This window comes from Phaseolus vulgaris, chromosome 6 (genome assembly GCF_051622355.1).
Source record: "Phaseolus vulgaris cultivar YP4 chromosome 6, ASM5162235v1, whole genome shotgun sequence".
Classification (NCBI taxonomy): Eukaryota; Viridiplantae; Streptophyta; class Magnoliopsida; order Fabales; family Fabaceae; genus Phaseolus; species Phaseolus vulgaris.
In genome coordinates, this window is record NC_143503.1 from 28,969,089 (window position 1) to 28,987,045 (window position 17,957).

At 32.7% G+C, this 17,957-nt stretch overlaps 2 protein-coding genes across 4 annotated transcripts; both read left to right on the top strand.

The window, feature by feature from the left end:
- The first annotated feature begins 1,203 nt into the window (after positions 1–1,203).
- LOC137833013 (DHHC-type zinc finger family protein) lies at positions 1,204–5,061 on the top strand. Of its 3 annotated transcripts, none has more exons than XM_068641410.2 (6): positions 1,204–1,870; positions 1,952–2,043; positions 2,428–2,554; positions 2,659–2,744; positions 3,302–3,367; positions 4,609–5,061. In XM_068641410.2, the coding sequence occupies exons 1-6, from the start codon at positions 1,477–1,479 to the stop codon at positions 4,723–4,725; spliced, it is 882 nt and encodes a 293-aa protein (XP_068497511.1). In that variant the 5' UTR covers positions 1,204–1,476; the 3' UTR covers positions 4,726–5,061. The 3 variants fall into 3 exon arrangements, 2 of the variants coding, with proteins under 2 accessions (XP_068497511.1, XP_090159380.1); XR_016521430.1 differs by having other exon boundaries at positions 1,245–1,870; positions 2,640–2,744; XM_090303254.1 differs by lacking the exons at positions 1,204–1,870; positions 1,952–2,043 and having other exon boundaries at positions 2,429–2,554; positions 2,640–2,744.
- Positions 5,062–17,073: 12,012 nt separating this feature from the next.
- Positions 17,074–17,614, top strand: LOC150027332 (uncharacterized). The gene has a single exon (XM_090303255.1). It carries the CDS (start codon positions 17,149–17,151, stop codon positions 17,437–17,439), a length of 291 nt encoding a protein of 96 aa, XP_090159381.1. The 5' UTR covers positions 17,074–17,148; the 3' UTR covers positions 17,440–17,614.
- The last annotated feature ends 343 nt before the right edge of the window (positions 17,615–17,957 follow it).

Consider the following 17,957-nt stretch of genomic DNA (forward strand, 5'->3'; position numbering starts at 1 on the left):
AAGCAAAACCTTTAATAGGATTCAGAAGGGTTTAAAACAAACACTTTTACTATTACTATAATTAAAAGAAGAATTTTAAATTTAAGAAACTAAATAATTTGTTTTAATTTTTATTTAAAATTGAATTTAAGTCTAACTCAATTAATAAAATTTGTTCATAATGTCGACTGCGACCTTGATCGAATAAAAAATCATACATGAGTATTTACTCTACATAGTACCAATCTATATAGAAAAAGTTATGTATATACATTCACTTTACATGGTGTTAAACATAACTTTGATCCAATACAAAAACCATGTATCTACATATTGCAAGTATGATTTTCGTCCAATCAAAAAAATCATATATGAGTATTCATTCTATATGGTGCCAATACAATCTCAAACTCACTATACATTATGAAATTGTTTTGATTATAGTGAATTAAAAAAAATATTCATTGTCGATGTGGTGCTTCAATGTAGCGCACGTAATCACAATGGAGTAAAATATGTTATGATGAATCCTAATTACAAATGAAAAGAGACAATGATTCAAATGTAAAAGACAAAAAAGAAAATACAAAGGAAATTCTTATTCACTTGTGTATTAGAGAGTAAAATATAGGGTGTATATATAAGAAAAATACTAAGACCTAGTTGAAACAAAAATTGAAAGTTGGGTTAAACAAACAAAGTCCAATAACTTAAAACAGAAAAATTAAATACTGCAACCGTTTTAGGTTTTATAAACACATTAATCTCATAATTGATATTTTAAAATAACATGACTTAAGTTCAGATATTTTTTAGTAAAAAAAGTTTACTTGTATAGTAGACAAAGTGGACTTAAATAGTATCTGATTTATAGAGAGATATATTAGTATATTGAAATATTTGTAAAAATATCTTTAATAAATCAATATCTTCCATAAATGTTAGCTGATTTCTCGGAAATATCACCGTATATAATCATGATTTGTACGAAATTTTCATAATTGTCACAAGAGTGAATGAAATCACTTGTCCAGTAAAAAAAAGTTTAAATGTTTTAATTATAACTATAAAATGAAATTAATAAGATAAAATGACTATAATTTTTGTTAAAAAATTAACTAGCAAGAGTTATTTTAAATGAAAATAATCTGTAGATGTAGAATACGTTGTTCAACGTAAAATATATGTAAAAAAAATAAGAGAGACGTGAATTAGATATTTGGAAAGGGAATATATATATTTGGTGGTTGGATCCGGAGCGACCCGCATTTCAGCATGGAACGGAAATGAGAAGGTTGGGTTGTTTCTGAAGTGTGAAGTGTTTGGTAGGTGTTCTTTGGAAGAAAACCCCAATATTCCGATTCCAATTCCAATTGCAGTTCAGTTAATCCAACCCTGGCTTCGGATATCTGGAAGCGCTTATTCCCACCACGAAGAAGCAGGTGGTTGCCGTTGTCGGGTTCAGTTTGGGTTCCAATTCCAAACACAGGCATCAGAATGGGAAGCAACATAAACCTCTTTAAGCTATGCTCTGCCCTCAGAGTTCTGGGCTACTTCATGATCCTCTTGTTCGCCGCCATTGTCGCCCTCAGTTACTACGCCGTCGTTTTAATCACGTGGGGCCCTCTCCTCTTCCGTTCCCCTCTCCGACTCCCCTCCTTCTTCTCCGCCTTCTTCGTTCTCCTCCTCTTTCACATTCTCCTCATACTCTTAACCTGGTCCTATCTCATGGTCGTACTCAACGATCCCGGTTCGGTCCCTCACAATTGGAGGCACCACCAACAACTTCGCTCCGATATCGATTTGGAGACAGCACCGCCAACGCCCTCTCCCGCCTATTGCTCTCGATGCCAGAATGGCAAGCCACCGCGCTGCCACCACTGTTCTATTTGTAAGCAACTCTCTCTCACTTTCAAGTTCTCTTCTTCTTTCTATTGTTCACCATCGCCACACCATTTTCTCCTCTCTGTAGGCCAAAGGTGTGTTCTGAAGATGGATCATCATTGCATTTGGGTCGTCAATTGTGTTGGGGCACGTAACTACAAGTACTTTCTACTATTTTTGGTAAATCCATTTCTCTTCTTCCTTTGATTTGATGTGTTAGTTCAAGTGAGTAACGCAGTTCAATTAATTTTTGAAATATATGGTGAAACGTTTATTGATTCCTTGTGACAGTAGATGGGAGGGAACTGGGAAGTGCATTTCAAAAGTGAGAGATTTGGGGATTTGCATATATTAAGAATAACTAGGTCCTATCTCAGTATTAGCAGGAAATACATGGTGGAACTTTTATTTTAGAGAAAAACGAAATTGGAAACAGTGTGAGAACTGTTGGAAGAGAATAGGGAGTTCGGGTGGAGTTTGGAAAGGGTTAAGTCAGAAGCTACTTCTAGACTTCTAGCGTTTGTTTTGCCTGACTTACATTTTTCTCCCGACCACCATGCACAGCTGTATACATTGCTCGAGACAACACTGGATTGCTTAGCTCTGGTTCCAAGTTTTATCAGATTCTTTGGTGGAAACAAGAATCATTCATTGTCTCCCGGGGGCTTTGCCGTCATCTTTTTGGCTTCTAGTAAGTATATGTATTCTGCTTCTAGAAGATTAAGTTTTATGTCTAGATTTTATAGTATTCTCATAACTGTTAATGCTTCTTACAGATTGTGTGCCTTGATGCAGTTCTTAATTTAGCCTTTGCGCTCAGTCTTCTCTGTTTCGTTGTTATGCATATATCTCTTCTGTTAAGCAACACAACTTCAGTAGAGGTAATAAATACACTGTTATTTCCCCTTTTCTCTATTTGAACTGGTTTATGGTAATGATATTGTCATTCATGCATGAGGTTGTTGTTACCTTGTCTCTGAGACCGGGCATATTCCTGTTCTCTTGGCATAGGAATTATGCCAGGCTATTTATTAGAATGACAACCCAGGCATTCACATGCGTGTAGCTTAAAAATCCAAATGAGAACTTATTTTTTAGAAAAATTACAGAAATTTTTTTAGCATGACAACTTGACATGTGACAGTGCTCTGGTGGACGGTTTTATTTTATCTATAGAAAACAGAATCATGAGGTTCATTTCGTCAATAGTTGATTCTGATAAGATTGTTATCTACTTGGGAGATGTTTTTGTTCCAATGACTTATTGATTCAGTTATCTGCTCCTCCTCGTCTCATTGACCCTTAAACTAGATGTATACCTGCTCCATTAACACTTCCGAACACATTTGAAAATAACTTGGCATCGTTTATTCTTGAATTGTCATGCAACACTGTGCCTTCTTTTATCTAAAAGATTATTTGGCAAATGGTGATTTAGGTTCATGAAAAGAAAAAGGGAGTTAGGTGGATGTACGACCTGGGCTGGAAGAGGAATTTTGAGCAGGTAAGATGTTTTCAAGTAGCATATATTAGAAAATGATAGTAAAACAGCAAAACAAACATGTTCTTAAGCTCGAAAATTTCGGAAGCAAACGTTAGTACGTTACACGTATGATTTATTAGTTAATATATTTTTTTAAAAAAAAGAGAGGAAGAAGAGTGTGTGTTTGAGAGAGAATATACAATTATTTGTTTTTTTTTTCCTTATACCTTTCTGTCTCCCTCTCCCGTAACATTTTTTTTTTCCATCCCCATGGCATAAGATAATCTTATTGTAGAAGGGTTCTCTGAACATTTTAAAAGATTACAAATAGATGAGAAGTTGAGTAAAAAGGATAGTGGAGATCCTTCCTGGTTTAGGAGTGGGGAAATTTCTAATCCAGGATGGTGTAAGGACTTTTCATAACCCGCCTTCCTCCAAAGGGACCAAAGCTTAATTTAAATGAAATTTAACATAAAATAAAGTTTTTGGCTGAGGAGTTGCCTGTCTCATGATCTTTTGTCATTAAACTAACAAGTTATAACTTCTCTTGATGGCCAAAATAAAATATGACAAGTGATGGTTTTTACACTTTAATTTAACCAGAAAAGAAGTCTTCTACTAACGAGTAAACCATGTAATAGTTTTTTTTATCCAAAAAAGAACTTGTGTACTTTTGGTCTCCCTCCTTTCTCAATTTTATGATTTTATCCATCATCCTCCGTAAATTTCTATATTGAACTAATAACTTCTGAATAACATTTATTTTCACTTCAAGTCTGTTAAGATAACACTGTGATAGTCAATTACTGTATCTAAAGTATTGTCTGCCTTTTGAATTTGGTGACTGTTACTGTTTTGTTCTTAAAACACATCTTTTAAGGACAAAACTGTGATTGAGACACTGAGCTATAAAACGGACAATACCTCAGATGTGGTGGAAACTTGAGGTTGGTACGTTGACACCTTTTGTGGGAATGGAAAAGAAGTTCCAAAAAGGAATTCTTGTTTTCCTTAGCCTTTGATTAGAGGTTTGTTTTGGTATGTCTAATAGTTTCACATCACTTATGATTAGAAACCAGAGACAATTTATATACATTTTTATCCCACAAATTGTCTTTTAAAGACACAATTGTGACGGAATTATTAAGCTCCAAAGTGAACAATTCTTCTAATTTGGTGATTGACCTTCACAATGTTAACTTAATGGACCCGAGGTTATAACAATATTCACTCTTATTTGATATTTTTCCATACTTTTGAAGGTTTTTGGCACTAAGAAGGCCCTGTGGTTGTTTCCAATGTTTTCAAAAGAGGATTTAGACAACATACCTGCACTAAGGGGCATTGATTTCCCGACGCGTTCTGATGTTGATGTATGAAGCCTGGGTAGCTTTTAGGTTTGAACATTCTTTTCAGTAAATTTATACTTATTTCACGACAGTGCAGCTAGGGAATGAAATTATGAAAATATTACTCTGCTTGATTGCAGATGTTTGAAATTAAGAATTGTCCAGTAGGTGTATATATGATCTTCGATACCGTTTGTACTGATTATTCATATAATTTCTGTTATCTGAAGCTGACAAAATGTAGAGTTGCTTTCGAAGGACGAAATTCATTCCCTGTTGATTATTGCACTGTTTTGAGAAAATGTTATGGTAGACTTGTTTGTGGAATTGATTGATCGGAGTGGAACTTGCACTTTTATCTGTTAATGCATTATTAATCTGATGTCTTCGTTGTACTCGTTGATATTCCTTGTAAAAAGACTTGAAATCCCTATCCAAATATTAGAGTCGTGAAGGTATTACGATTCCAAAATTGGGACAGATGCAACTGTCCAAAATGGGGGTGGGAATAATAAACTGGCCTGAAGGAGTCAAGAAACTCTTAGTCTCTCTATTGTTTAATTCTAAATGTTGGTCAAGGCAAAATACAAAATAATCAGGCAACAAAATACAAGATATTTAGAAGCATTTTTTCTGTCTAATTTGTAAAGATTTCACGAATGTAACTGTCATTTGGTTTGCAAGGTGAATGCCAGTATTTTTAGTTTGTTTAAATATGTTTTTTTTTCATAATCACTTGTAAAAGAAAAAAAAATATGAAAAAAATAGAAATTAGTTTTTTTATAGACTGAAATTAATTAATAGAAGTTAACTAGTATAATTTGTTAAATATTTTATCTTTAATTTGTATATAAGTAATTTATTTTATGATTTTTTCCCTTTTATGTTTTTTCTAAATATGTATGCCCTCTTTTAATATGACATGGCTTATTCGTCTTGTTCATGCGTCTAATATTTTTGAACTTGTATCAAATGGTTTATGCGAAATGATGAAAATGTTATTTTTCGTTTTTAATTAAGAGTATGAGAAAATGAATTCTGAATTTGGATATTTGGATTCAATTTTTGAATTTGATTTTTCAGAACAGTTTTCTAGATTTTTGTTTTCAGATTGTTTTCTGAAATTTTATTTCTGGAATGCAAAAAATTATTTTGAAATGTATTTTTTAGTCCAGGACATTTCTGAAATAAAGGTTAATTTTGAAATTTCGAAAATTGAGTAGATTGTCTCTTCTCGGCTGCTTATTTTTCAGCACAGCATAGAAATCCATTAGGTACAAGATTATAAACATCCATTTTTCGTTTCTTTCCTTAAAATAAAGCAATGAATTGACCTTCCCCCTTTTAACCACCCGAATCTAGCAGAGGAACATTTTCCAGAGAAACCAAATCTCTCACATGGATATCATTAAACATCTAACATCCCTATTCTTCGTGCATGCCCAACAACAATGTTCCAATGACATATCTAACTATCCTTCTATGCACTTTCCTGACCGTAACCAAGTCAACAATGAGTAATAAGGCCTTCATAAAAACAACTTAAATTTAGAAAAAAAAATTGTACTAATTTTCAGTCCGTGTCCCTATTATTATGTTCACTTTTATAAAAAAATGTTGAAATTAGGGAAAGACAGTTTTGTCAAACATGCCATAAACTTTATTTTTATTTAATACTTATAGTCTAGGCAATTTATAATGTTCTTCTAGTAGAACTTGGAAAAATATAACATTTCTCTTGAGTCAAATATAACTAGCAAAGCAAATTGCTCTTGGCTGCGACTAAACTAAAGGTAAAATAGGTCTACAGTCACTATTTTGGTGGTTTAAAAAGTAATGGTTACCTTTATGGAAAAATCCAATCTTAGAAATAAGATCCATTTAATATTTGGTTTGAATTTAAGACAATTTTACATGACCATGCAATAAAATGCTATTAAAATGATGTTTTAAAATAATTAAAGTGGCTGTAAAAGAATAATTATTATTGAAATAAAAGTTACTTTTAAAAACAACATTCTTTTCAAGTATGAAGCATGTTAATTATGGCAGGTGTCCCTCTGTAGTTTGGCTCTGTAGCACCATGTGTTGAGCACAGGACAACAGAGACGAAGAACTGTCTTTTGAGGATAGAATAGAAAATGACTTTTCAACAAACTCTTTTTATGAAATTACTTAAGAAGAAATATCTGTGTCATGAAATGCATAAAATCTGAAGTATCAAATAACCTTATTGTACTGAAAACAAAATCTCACAGGATTTCTCAGAATTTGTATTGAAATAGCGTGTGTATAGAAAATTCTTTGAGTTGTGGTGGCTCTTGGTTACTTGGAAGTCCAAGCTAAATGGAAAATGATGTTTTGAGAATTTTTCGAGTTATAAATATATAATAAAAAGTAAGTTTAGAATTAAATAATATAAAAAATATTAAAATAATAATATTAAAGGATGTAATGTGAATATATAAAAAAAATATGAATTACATATATATGACGAAGCTAAATTATTGTGTTTTTTTTCAATGGTTGGATTATTGGAAAGCAATATCTCTTGGAAACTAAAGGAATGGTGTTGGAAAAATTGGTTTTTCTTGAAAGCTACCGTTAGCTTACAAGTTACAAGACTCACTCACTCATATCAATTGGATTGTAAAATCTGGGGAAGGGAGCATCTGTGACTACCTTACTCCTGCACATTGCTTTCCATGACGCTTCCAAATCTCATAACTCACCTAAGATTCTCATAGATATCCCCTACACCTACCCTTTTCTACAATCATAAAATATGTCACACTAGTAATAACACTAATAATAATAATAATAATGGAATTTTTTTGTCCCAGATATCTACTACCCCTGTCATGTTCTAAGATATCTGATGTAACACCTCAGTTGTAAACCAGAAATGGAATAGAATAATAAAATACTGGAAAACGAAGGCATGGCAATGCCCTTCAAAAGATTACTGAAACTAGTTTACGAATAAGTGAAGAGAGCTTTAGTGCATAACTGAATAGTACCATTATGAAGTATACTTTTGAACTGTTTCTATACCAACTTGTTTTGAATATTACACAGGTGAAAAGCAGGAAACATGGAAGTACACTCCTCTTAAAATGCAGGAGAATAAAGGAAATATAAAGAAAACAAGGTTACCACGGCATGCAAAGAGAAGACCATCATCGGTTTGGTCGAGAAAATGAGTGATCCTGTGTCGTAGAAGGTTGTTCTTGGTCGATTCTGGCTGTGGCAACGCAGAGGTCAGGAAGGACTAGGGCGAGGCAAATAATGAGAGGGGTAAGAAAGAGGAGGAAGCCAAAGGGTACCATCCATAGTTGGGTATTTGATGGATGGTATTTGTGTAGCCACCATCCAAGCACCAAACCTCCTGCTATGCTTACCAACAAGGACATGAATAAAACACACCAACATGATGGCTTTGTTAGCCACCTACTTTTATTGCTGCCTCCGTTTTCATCTCCCTCGTTTGATCCCATCCAGTTGCAGCCCTGAAAGTTGAAGACCGTTACCAAAGGTGGTTTGAGATATGGTGATAAAAGGGAGGGAAGACAAGAAAAGTTGAATGGTGAGGAATTATTTATAGGATTAAGCAGTTTGGTGGGAGTGTGAAGAAGAGAGGGGACAGGGGCGCCAAATAACAACTTCAATGCTGGGATGCTACGAGACACAATGCTGGATTTTGCCTCTGTGTGGGTTAAGCATAACATAACACAACACAACACAAATCTAAGTTCCTAATTAAGTTATCAGCTACCTCAAAAGAAGGGGTAGATTTGGTGGGATTAGAGTTGTTTTGTTGACATTTATTAGAATTGGTTCTGTCTCTCTCTTTCTCTCTCTCAGGTAAATAAATGGTTTTCTTTGGGGAAGCTATCTGGGTCAGATTGTTACACACCCGTCTCTATTATATGATTTCAACATTTCTATTGTTCAAGGGGAAATGAAATGTGTGTGTGATGTCGAATATACAAAGTTTGAAAAGTTTTTATACAAAGTTTGAAAAGTTTTTATATCAATTTTATTATATATTTTCAATTTTCAACGCATAATTTTAAATATAATGTATTGTCATCTTTTTGAATTTAAACTATTTAAATAAAGTGAAATAATTTAGATTTATTTTTATTATTTCCATAATTATGTTCTGATTATCTAACTCGTACTTTTTCTTGTATATAATATTCGTCTATTTTTTGTATTTGTTAACTTAGTCTGATTTTTTTTTAATTACTTGAGGTACTACTTAAAGTTTAAAGGAAGAATTAGAGGACGAAATTTATAAAATGAAGAAGTTGAAAACAATGGTAATGTCGATGTCTTAAAAAAAGTATTGTAATGACAAAATATCTGTTTTATAGGAATTTATTTATTTAGTATTAACACGTAATTTGCTTTCATTTTATTTATTTATAACGGATTAAAAAAAAACATAAAATAAAAACTAATTTAGAAATAAAAAATAATTAGTTACTATAGTAACTAAATTAATTAAAGATCATTTTAGAAACTAAAAAAAATTGGTTTATAAATTTGGTAGAAAAAACTTTATTATCAATTTAAAAATTATTTAACAATAATAGAAACTAATTTAGAAAAAAAAAATTTAGTCTATAAAATAATCTTTAATTTAATCAATATAACAATTAATTATTTTTTATTATTAATTTTTTTTTTATTATTAAATTTTTTTATTTTATGATTTTTTTTAATGGATGTTATTTTGTGTGATGTGATTATATAAAGTGGCTGTGGGCAAATTATTCTGCACCGTCACAGCATCCATCTATTTTGAAAATTTCAAAATTATCCTTTATTTTGGAATTAAAAATCTAAAAATAAAAAAATATTTTAAATAATAAATTTAGAAAAAAAATGTTTTGGAAGTGGAATTTCTAAATAAGATTTGGAAAATCAAAATTTTATTTTAGAAAAATAATTTTGAAATAAAAAATATATTTTGGAAAAAAGTTCTGAAAAATAAAATTAAAAAATATATTCTGAAAATCTAGATTCGAAAATGTTCTGAAAAGACAAATTAGAATGTATTTTGATTCTTATCTTTTCTTCAATTTAAGGTTATTTTTACTATTTTACATAAAAATTAGGGCGTTGGTTCAAATTTCATCAGGTGCAGAAAGTAATTGTCATGCGTTTCAGTAGAATTAGAAACAAAATTTATTGGGCTCATAAATGGGAGGTAACTGCTTCCTGCACCCATAAATTTCCAAAATTGTCCTTTATTCCAAAATTGAAATTCTAAATTAAAAAATATATTTAAAAAAAATAGAATATAATTTTGTGTTTTGAAAATGAAATTTTAGAATAGAATTGAAAATCAACATTTTATTATTGAAAAAAAAACAGAATATGGGTTATTGGGTCTAAATAACAAGACATACCCTTCCCCTTAGGATCCTTTCTTTGGACTAAAAAAAAAAATGAAACATGTACATATATGTGTGATGACAAAACTAATTTTTGTTTTAGTTTTATTTTTAAAACAATTATCTAAAAACTAAATTGCTTCACTATGTAATACGTCAAAGAACATTCAAATTTTGTAAATTCTAATATCTAAATCATTATCGTGGAACAATCCTATCTTTATTTTCCTCTTTTCCAACTCAATCATAGTCAGCTCAATAATTCACAATCAGTCTTTCATTACAAGGAAATGGTATTTCTGAGTTTGAGAATGGAATATATACAATATTGACGAAAGAGGCGAACCTGCACACTGAACAGGAAATGAATAATTTATCCTATATAATAGTGATAAAAAATAATAAGAAAAATAACATTCTTATATTTGTTTTAAGTATAATTCTTTGCAAATTTAATTACGAGATGAATAATATTTTAATTATAAAAATAAATTAAATAGATATTTTAAAATAATAAAACTATTTTTAAAATTATAAACTAGTAATCTACTCCATTTTTTAAAATATAATTTTGATTCTCCTTGTTATGATTGATCTACAATTTCTCAATTTGTATGTTAGAGATAATGGAAGTAAGATCAGTAAACACAAATCAATAATTACTAAACCAAATAACTTTTGTTGTCATATATTAATAATAATAATAATTACGATTATTATTATTATTATTATAATATTATGATTATGATTTATGATTAATGATTATTAGTATTATTATTATTATAATATTATGATTATGATTTATGATTAATGATTATTAGTATTATTATTAATAATAAAATAAAACTATTATGATTAATAATAATAGTATTGTTATTAATAGTAATATTAACTATACCTGTACCGGTATGGGCGAGGCCGACACGTGGACTTCCTGACCAAGATTCACTTGTCTGCCCGAGACCTGTTCTACTTGACCGAGACCACAGGAATCTGGTCGAGTCCCAAGAGTTTTGGCCGTGTCCTGGGAGTCTCAGCCGAGGCGGCCGAGACCTAAGAGACTTAGCTGAAGTCAGGTAAGCTTGGCCGAGACGAGTAGAATCACCACGGCCGACCAACCGACCCATACTACGGTTAACGCTCAAACCAAGGTCAGTGAAGTTAATTCGTTATTAAGAATTAGGTAATACAACCCTAAGCAAGATCCACTCCAATAAACGGGCCCAACAAGGTAGGCCCATTAGAATAATATAAATAACACACATTTGAGGGAGAAAGATACGTCATTTATTACTGGTCACCTACCAGAGTATTGATCACCCGCTTTACTGACTTGAGCATCGAAGTGCCTTCGTAGGTACCCCCACCATCCGGTATTCACCCGAGACCGAGTGCCGAAGGAGAAGCAGGAGGACGAGAAGAACCCGAGTTCATCACCCAGCAACCTGACCGGCCGAAGGAAGGAGAAGAAGACTTCAATAGTTCTCTAGGTCCCATCTCCCTAGTAGGAACAATTGGCACCCACCGTGGGATCGAGAGAAACTAGCTGAAGGAAAAAAGTAGATGATCTCAACCAGAAGCATGGAGAGAATGACCGAAGCCGACCAAACGATGTTGCTGCTGTCCCTCCAAAGAGAAATGGCCGAGATGAGGAGAAGAAGACTTCAATAGTTCTCTAAGTTCCATATCCCTAGTAGGAACATTAACATTAATAATTTTCTGTTTTGAATTTCGATTCGTATATAATGGAAGCTCTTTACATTTGAGAACATGTTGAAAAATGAAAAATAAAATAATACATATTATATATTTAAAATACAAAAACATAGTTATTTTAATTTTAAAATTAATAACTAATTAAAAACTAATTTAAAAGTTAATTTATAAAATTTTATTAATAATAAAAACTATTTTAAATATAAATATTTTTTAGTATATAAAATAATATCTAATTTAGTTAACATATTATTTAATATTTTTTTAAATTTATTTAATAATTTCTAGTAGTGTTTATCCATTCTCACGTATTCAAAACAAATTTACCCATTTTTATCGATTTACCTCACCTTCGGTTAAAGTGTGAAACTAAAGTTGCAAATGCTTGTCTACATATTATCTTATAAGAGGAGGATGAAGATGGCTTTTTTTTTTAAACACTGACACTAGGACCATATATAATAATAATAAATAAATGAATAAATAAATTTAAGCAGAATAATGTAGCATGAATGAGTGCAGTTTGTGTGGAAGAACAATGCCATTTGCAACCTTTGCTAATGGATATATTCTCCACATCCAAGATTTCTAGTTGTATTTATCTAAATTAAATACTTTTCCATCCAATATTCTCGCATTGTTGCCTGCATGACGTTATGCGGTACTACGTAACGGGCTCTATAACAAACGCCCTCAACACAAATTTGAGACAAGTAAATACAACTTGTGTGGAAAGAAAATGCTCCTCATAAAAACTTGATAATGGATATATTCTCCACATATTAAATTCTTGTGGTGGAAGCAAAAGGAAACTGGGATCCAACCAAATGAGTCCAAGTTTTTAAATATCATATCACCTTAACTTTGGATACACTATAAGAATTGGATTCCTTTGGTTTAGTTGGTAGGTAACGTTAAGGGAATTCGATAAGAAAATAAGTTGAGAGAGGTGAGTTGCAAGGAGAAGATCGCATCAGGATCACTATTTTAGTTTTTGGGCTCAAAAACCCAAGGTTGGAGGCTATCTCAAAATACATTTATTAGGTAAATCCTGGAATATCATTAAAGCATTTAAACCACTACCACATGATATGAAAAGAATCATATATGCTAATGAATGTAATGAGAGATTGCAAAAGGTATCATTCAAATAATTAAGAAGAGAGAAAAAGATAAATGAACAAAGCATTATGCTAAACAAGAATGGTCACACAAAAATAGAGGCCAACATACACTGAGTGTCTCTACACTCCTTGATTAGTGTAGGAACTAATTAAAGAAAATAAGAAAAGACAAAAGGTTATAGCAATTGATTGAACGTAATTGCACAAAATTGCAAAACTGATCACTCAATCATATTTATAATAATTACAATTTAGTGGAAGCTATAAACTAGGCATACTAACAAATATTTAACCATTAATGCAATATAACGGTAAAATAGTTTAAGGGTAATAAAATATGAATTAATAATAATAAAATCTGAATTAATAACCAACATCCTCCCTTAATTCTGATTTGGAACAACCTTCCCAATTTGAGTCATGATATTGTTTTTCTCAATCGCCATCAATTCTTTCATTCATAATCTTCTTTTGCCATTTGGGGTGTTGAATGACATCAGCAAGTCTCAGGTTCTGATTCTGCAAGAAAAGCAAAGTGAATCAAATCTCCATTGTCATCAACTTCATCATCAAGATTTACTTCGCAATCTTGAAGATGTACAGGTTGTCGTTGTTGCCTTCTTGGTCGCTCCATCATAGTTGCAATTGGAGTTTCAACTTTAGGTTGAACTGCAGGTGCTTCAGGTTGAATTGCAGGTGCTTCAACAGTGACTCCATCTTCCACATCATCGTTCAAAACATAAATATATCGTTTTTTTGAATCCATTTCAGTTGCTGCATTCCATTGTCATTCCTCATCTTCGGGCAAATGTAACATCACGACTGATAATCACTTTCTTTGTCATTGGATTGTACAGTTTGTATCCCCCATGCTTATATCCAATGAAAATGGTCTTCACTGCCTTATCATCCAACTTCGATCTTGCTGCATTGGGAACATGAGCATAAGTAATTGACCCAAATACCTTCAAGTGCTGCACGTTGGGTTTGAATCCACTCCATGCCTCAATCGGAGTTGTGTTAGGAACACTCCGAGTGGGTGATCTGTTTATCAAATATACCGCACATGTTACGGCCTCAGCCCAAAAATAATTTGGCATACCTTTCGCTTTAAGCATGCTCCTCGCCATGTCCATGATTGTTCTATTCTTTCTCTCAGCAACTCCGTTGTGTTGAGGTGTGTATGGGCAAATTATGTTATGTTGCAACCCAAGTTCTTCACAGTGCCTATTGAATTCATTAGACTTGTACTCACCTTCTCCATCACTACGCACCATCTTGATTTGTCTGCCACTCTTTCTTTCAACAAATGCTTTAAATATTTTAAAGCAGTGGAATACCTCATCATTGCTTTTCAATACATAAATCCAAGTTTTCCTTGAAAAATCATCAATAAAGGTTAAAAAATACTTATTACCTCCAACTGATGATATGTTCATCAGGCCACAAACATCTGTATGAACAAGCTCCAAAGGAAATTTTGCACGCCAAGGCTCCACAAATGGTATCCTGTTATTCTTTCCAAAAATGCAAGCCTCACACAATTGATCAGGATGATGAATATGAGGTAAACCATTCACTAAATTTCTTTTGGAAAGATTTTCCAAACTCTGAAAATTTAAGTGCCCGAAGCGTAAATGCCATAACCACGATTCATTATTCACTATTGCATTCAAGCACTTGAAATCACCCATATGAATATCTACTGGAAACATGCGGTTTTTTTGATAAAAATGATTTAAGAATCAAACTACCTTTTTTTTATCAAAAATTGATAATTTATTTTCAACTATGTGCATCACATAACCCTTCTCGGCCAGCTGCCCCATACTCAACAAATTACTTTTCATATAAGGTACATAGAAAACATCACAGATGTACCTGTGATCATCATTCTTCAATGTGATAAGAATTCGCCCTTTTCCAGTCACCGAAACGAACCTGCCATCACCGAATTTCACTTTTCTATGAAATGAGTCATCCAAATCTGCAAACAACTCCTTCTTACCACACATGTGATTTGTGCAACCTGTATCCAAATACCAAGTCTGATTGTTTGGAGTTTCATTTGATGTGGCTGCCATTAGTACTTCATGATCCTCTTCATCTTGTTCGTGATTACTTTCTTCTTTAGCACAATTGGCAGCATGGTTATCACCTTTTGATCTGCACTCATTTGCATAATGGCCACGTTTATGGCAATTATAACACTCAACATTTGATTTATTATAAATACCTCCTCGTCCTCCGCGACCACGTTCCCCGCGCCAAGCGCCTCCATGATTCTGGCCACCACGACCTTTGTTGAAATAGCTACCATGTTTATGATAGGAGCTACCAATTGAGGCTTGTGCTTGTAAAGCCTGTTCAATTGGTTTTTCAATCTTATTATCATTCATCCGCTACTCATGCGCTCGTAGAGAACCAGACAATAACCTTACTGTCATTTTTGAAATGTCATTGGCCTATTCAATTGCGGCAACAACATGTTCAAATCTGGGAGTTAAAGATCTCAAAATCTTTTCCACCTTTGCCTGCTCCGAATGTGTTTCACCATTGGTCTTCATCTGATTTGTTAAGGCAAGAACTTTATTTATATAGACATCAATAGTTTCTGTGTTTCCATCTGCAGCAGTTCATATTGGCGTCTTAGGGTTTGAAGACGCACCCTCTTGATCTTGTCATCACCTTATTGACAAAATTGTGCAAGCCTCACTTGCAGTTGTTGCTCCTTCTATATGCTCAAACGTCTCATCATTCATCCCTTGATGGATGAGATACAAAGTCTTATTGTCCTTCTTCTTCTGATCACGATGCGCTACTCGTTGCGCCTCAGTTGCATTATCACCTAATGCAGACACTCCACTCCCAACGACATCCCATAACTCATGATAATCAAACAAAACTTTCATTTGCACACACCACCGATTGTAATTTTTTCCATCAAGGATAAGGACTGATAATTGGGTAGAGTTCATGATAACAGACTAACTATTGATACCAGTTGTAGGAACTAATGGAAGAAAATAAGAAAAGACAAAAGGTCTTATTGTAATTGCACAAAATTACAAAACTGATCTTATTCATTTTGATTCACTCAATCATATTTATAATAATTACAATTTACTGGAAGCTATAAACTAGAAATACTAACAGGCCTGTAAATTGACCATTAATGCAATATAACGGTATAGTTTAAGAGTAATAAAATATGAATTAATAATAATAAAATCTGAATTAATAACCAACAATTAGAACAAAATATAATTATTATTATTATTGAAGACTCTTATCTTTTATCATAAATTCTTTTTTTTGTCTAACGTACACATGTTCCTCGTACATAGATACCTTTAATCGAACAAGTTGTGAATTTTCAGGATCTTAATTTAGGCGTCCAAATATTGAAAACAAAATCTAAGAGTCAAGAAATCTATCAAAGGAGGGTGAATAAAATATAGTATGATTTTGGTTCCATAAAAAATATGTACCCATCTATCAGTAAATCGAATCACTCACATTAACTGGAGAAAAAAACAATAGAATTGGATATTTCTAATCGAATTCTTTCGAATCTATCCAATTTAAAACTAGATAGCCTTCCTTAATTTTACCATAGATATAAGAAGTCCAAAATAAGTATCATGTTAAAAAGCATAGAGTGTGGGGACATGAATAACTTATCCACCACCACTAAAATTGGAGAATCAAAGTACTCCAAGAAGTCTGTTAATATGTAATTAATGACACGCTAACTTTGCATGAATTATTTCTTGGTGACCACATATTAAAGAAGTAAATTTAAATGTAATTTTGAGTGAGACTATATTATATTATGGTCCGATAATGATTTGATTAACAAATTCTCGATTTTAAATTACTTTGATATTTTACTAAAATATACTTTCTTATTTCTATGATCTCGAACAATATATGATAATTAGAGTCTGTAGTCCAGGCACAATTTGGGGGGACAGGAATAACTTTTGGAATTGCATCAAACAAGTTGGTATGGAGATAGGGTTTTGTGAGCCTCTTCCCCAACCGAATGTTGTTTGCGAAAATGTCATATCACCATAACTTTGCATAAAGAATTGGATTCTTTGGTAGCATCTATAAATTTGGCTTAGGTAGTAGCTAACATTAAGGCAATTGAATAAGAAAATAAGTTGAGAGAGTTGAGTTGCAAGGAGAAGGAGAAGATCATAATGGCAGACTTGATGCAGAGAATCATGGATATGATTCGGGCTGAGCAAGCAGCCAAAGGTGGGTCCAACAATGGTACTTCAAATGCATTCAACAACCATGGCTCCGGTGGCCAGGATTTCGGCGGTGCAACCATCAACAGTGGCCAAGGGGCTGGAAACCGTAACAGGTTTAATCACTCAGAGCACTACGGTGGAAAGGTTATGAATAACACTGGTACTTTCAATGGTAATGGGAACGGGGGAACCATCGAGGGTGGCTTTGACTCCTCTACAAATAACTACTACCGTTGACCTTTTCATGCTTAATTATGTGTAGTTTATATAAAATGGTCATCATGATATACTGTGTGATCTTATGGTGTACTATATTCCCATAAATAACATAGAGCTACAGCTCTAATGTCCTTTCTTTTCTACATAATAAAAGTAATGGTTATGGTTATGGGGTGTTATCTAATCCCCGATATGCTTTTCGTCCTCTTCTTTCTTTTCATTACATACTCACCTCATCACTCTTTACGCCACTTTCACCCAATACTTCATTTTCTCACTCAGATTAGACTTAATCAACTATATACTTATGCTATTCATTTTAAGAGCTAAAGGCTTGGACTCATAAGGAAATAATGAAGTTACAACTTAGGACTTGTTTGATTCACACGTTTTATACCGGATAAATCCTACAGGGACATATCCGCCTTTTGAATACAGGGACATAATTTAGTTCATAATTTTAATTTATTTTCTAAAACATGGTACACATAATTACAAAATTATGCATACATGGATTAGAATGGGGAATATTTACT

Bases quoted from the DNA above. Each gene is read 5' to 3' on its own strand.
- LOC150027332 (XM_090303255.1), top strand. From the start codon at position 17,149: ATGGCAGACTTGATGCAGAGAATCATGGATATGATTCGGGCTGAGCAA.
- LOC137833013 (XM_068641410.2), top strand. From the start codon at position 1,477: ATGGGAAGCAACATAAACCTCTTTAAGCTATGCTCTGCCCTCAGAGTT. The intron at 2,555-2,658 runs GTAAGTATATGT...GCCTTGATGCAG, and splicing joins CGTCATCTTTTTGGCTTCTA to TTCTTAATTTAGCCTTTGCG. The intron at 2,745-3,301 runs GTAATAAATACA...ATGGTGATTTAG, and splicing joins GCAACACAACTTCAGTAGAG to GTTCATGAAAAGAAAAAGGG.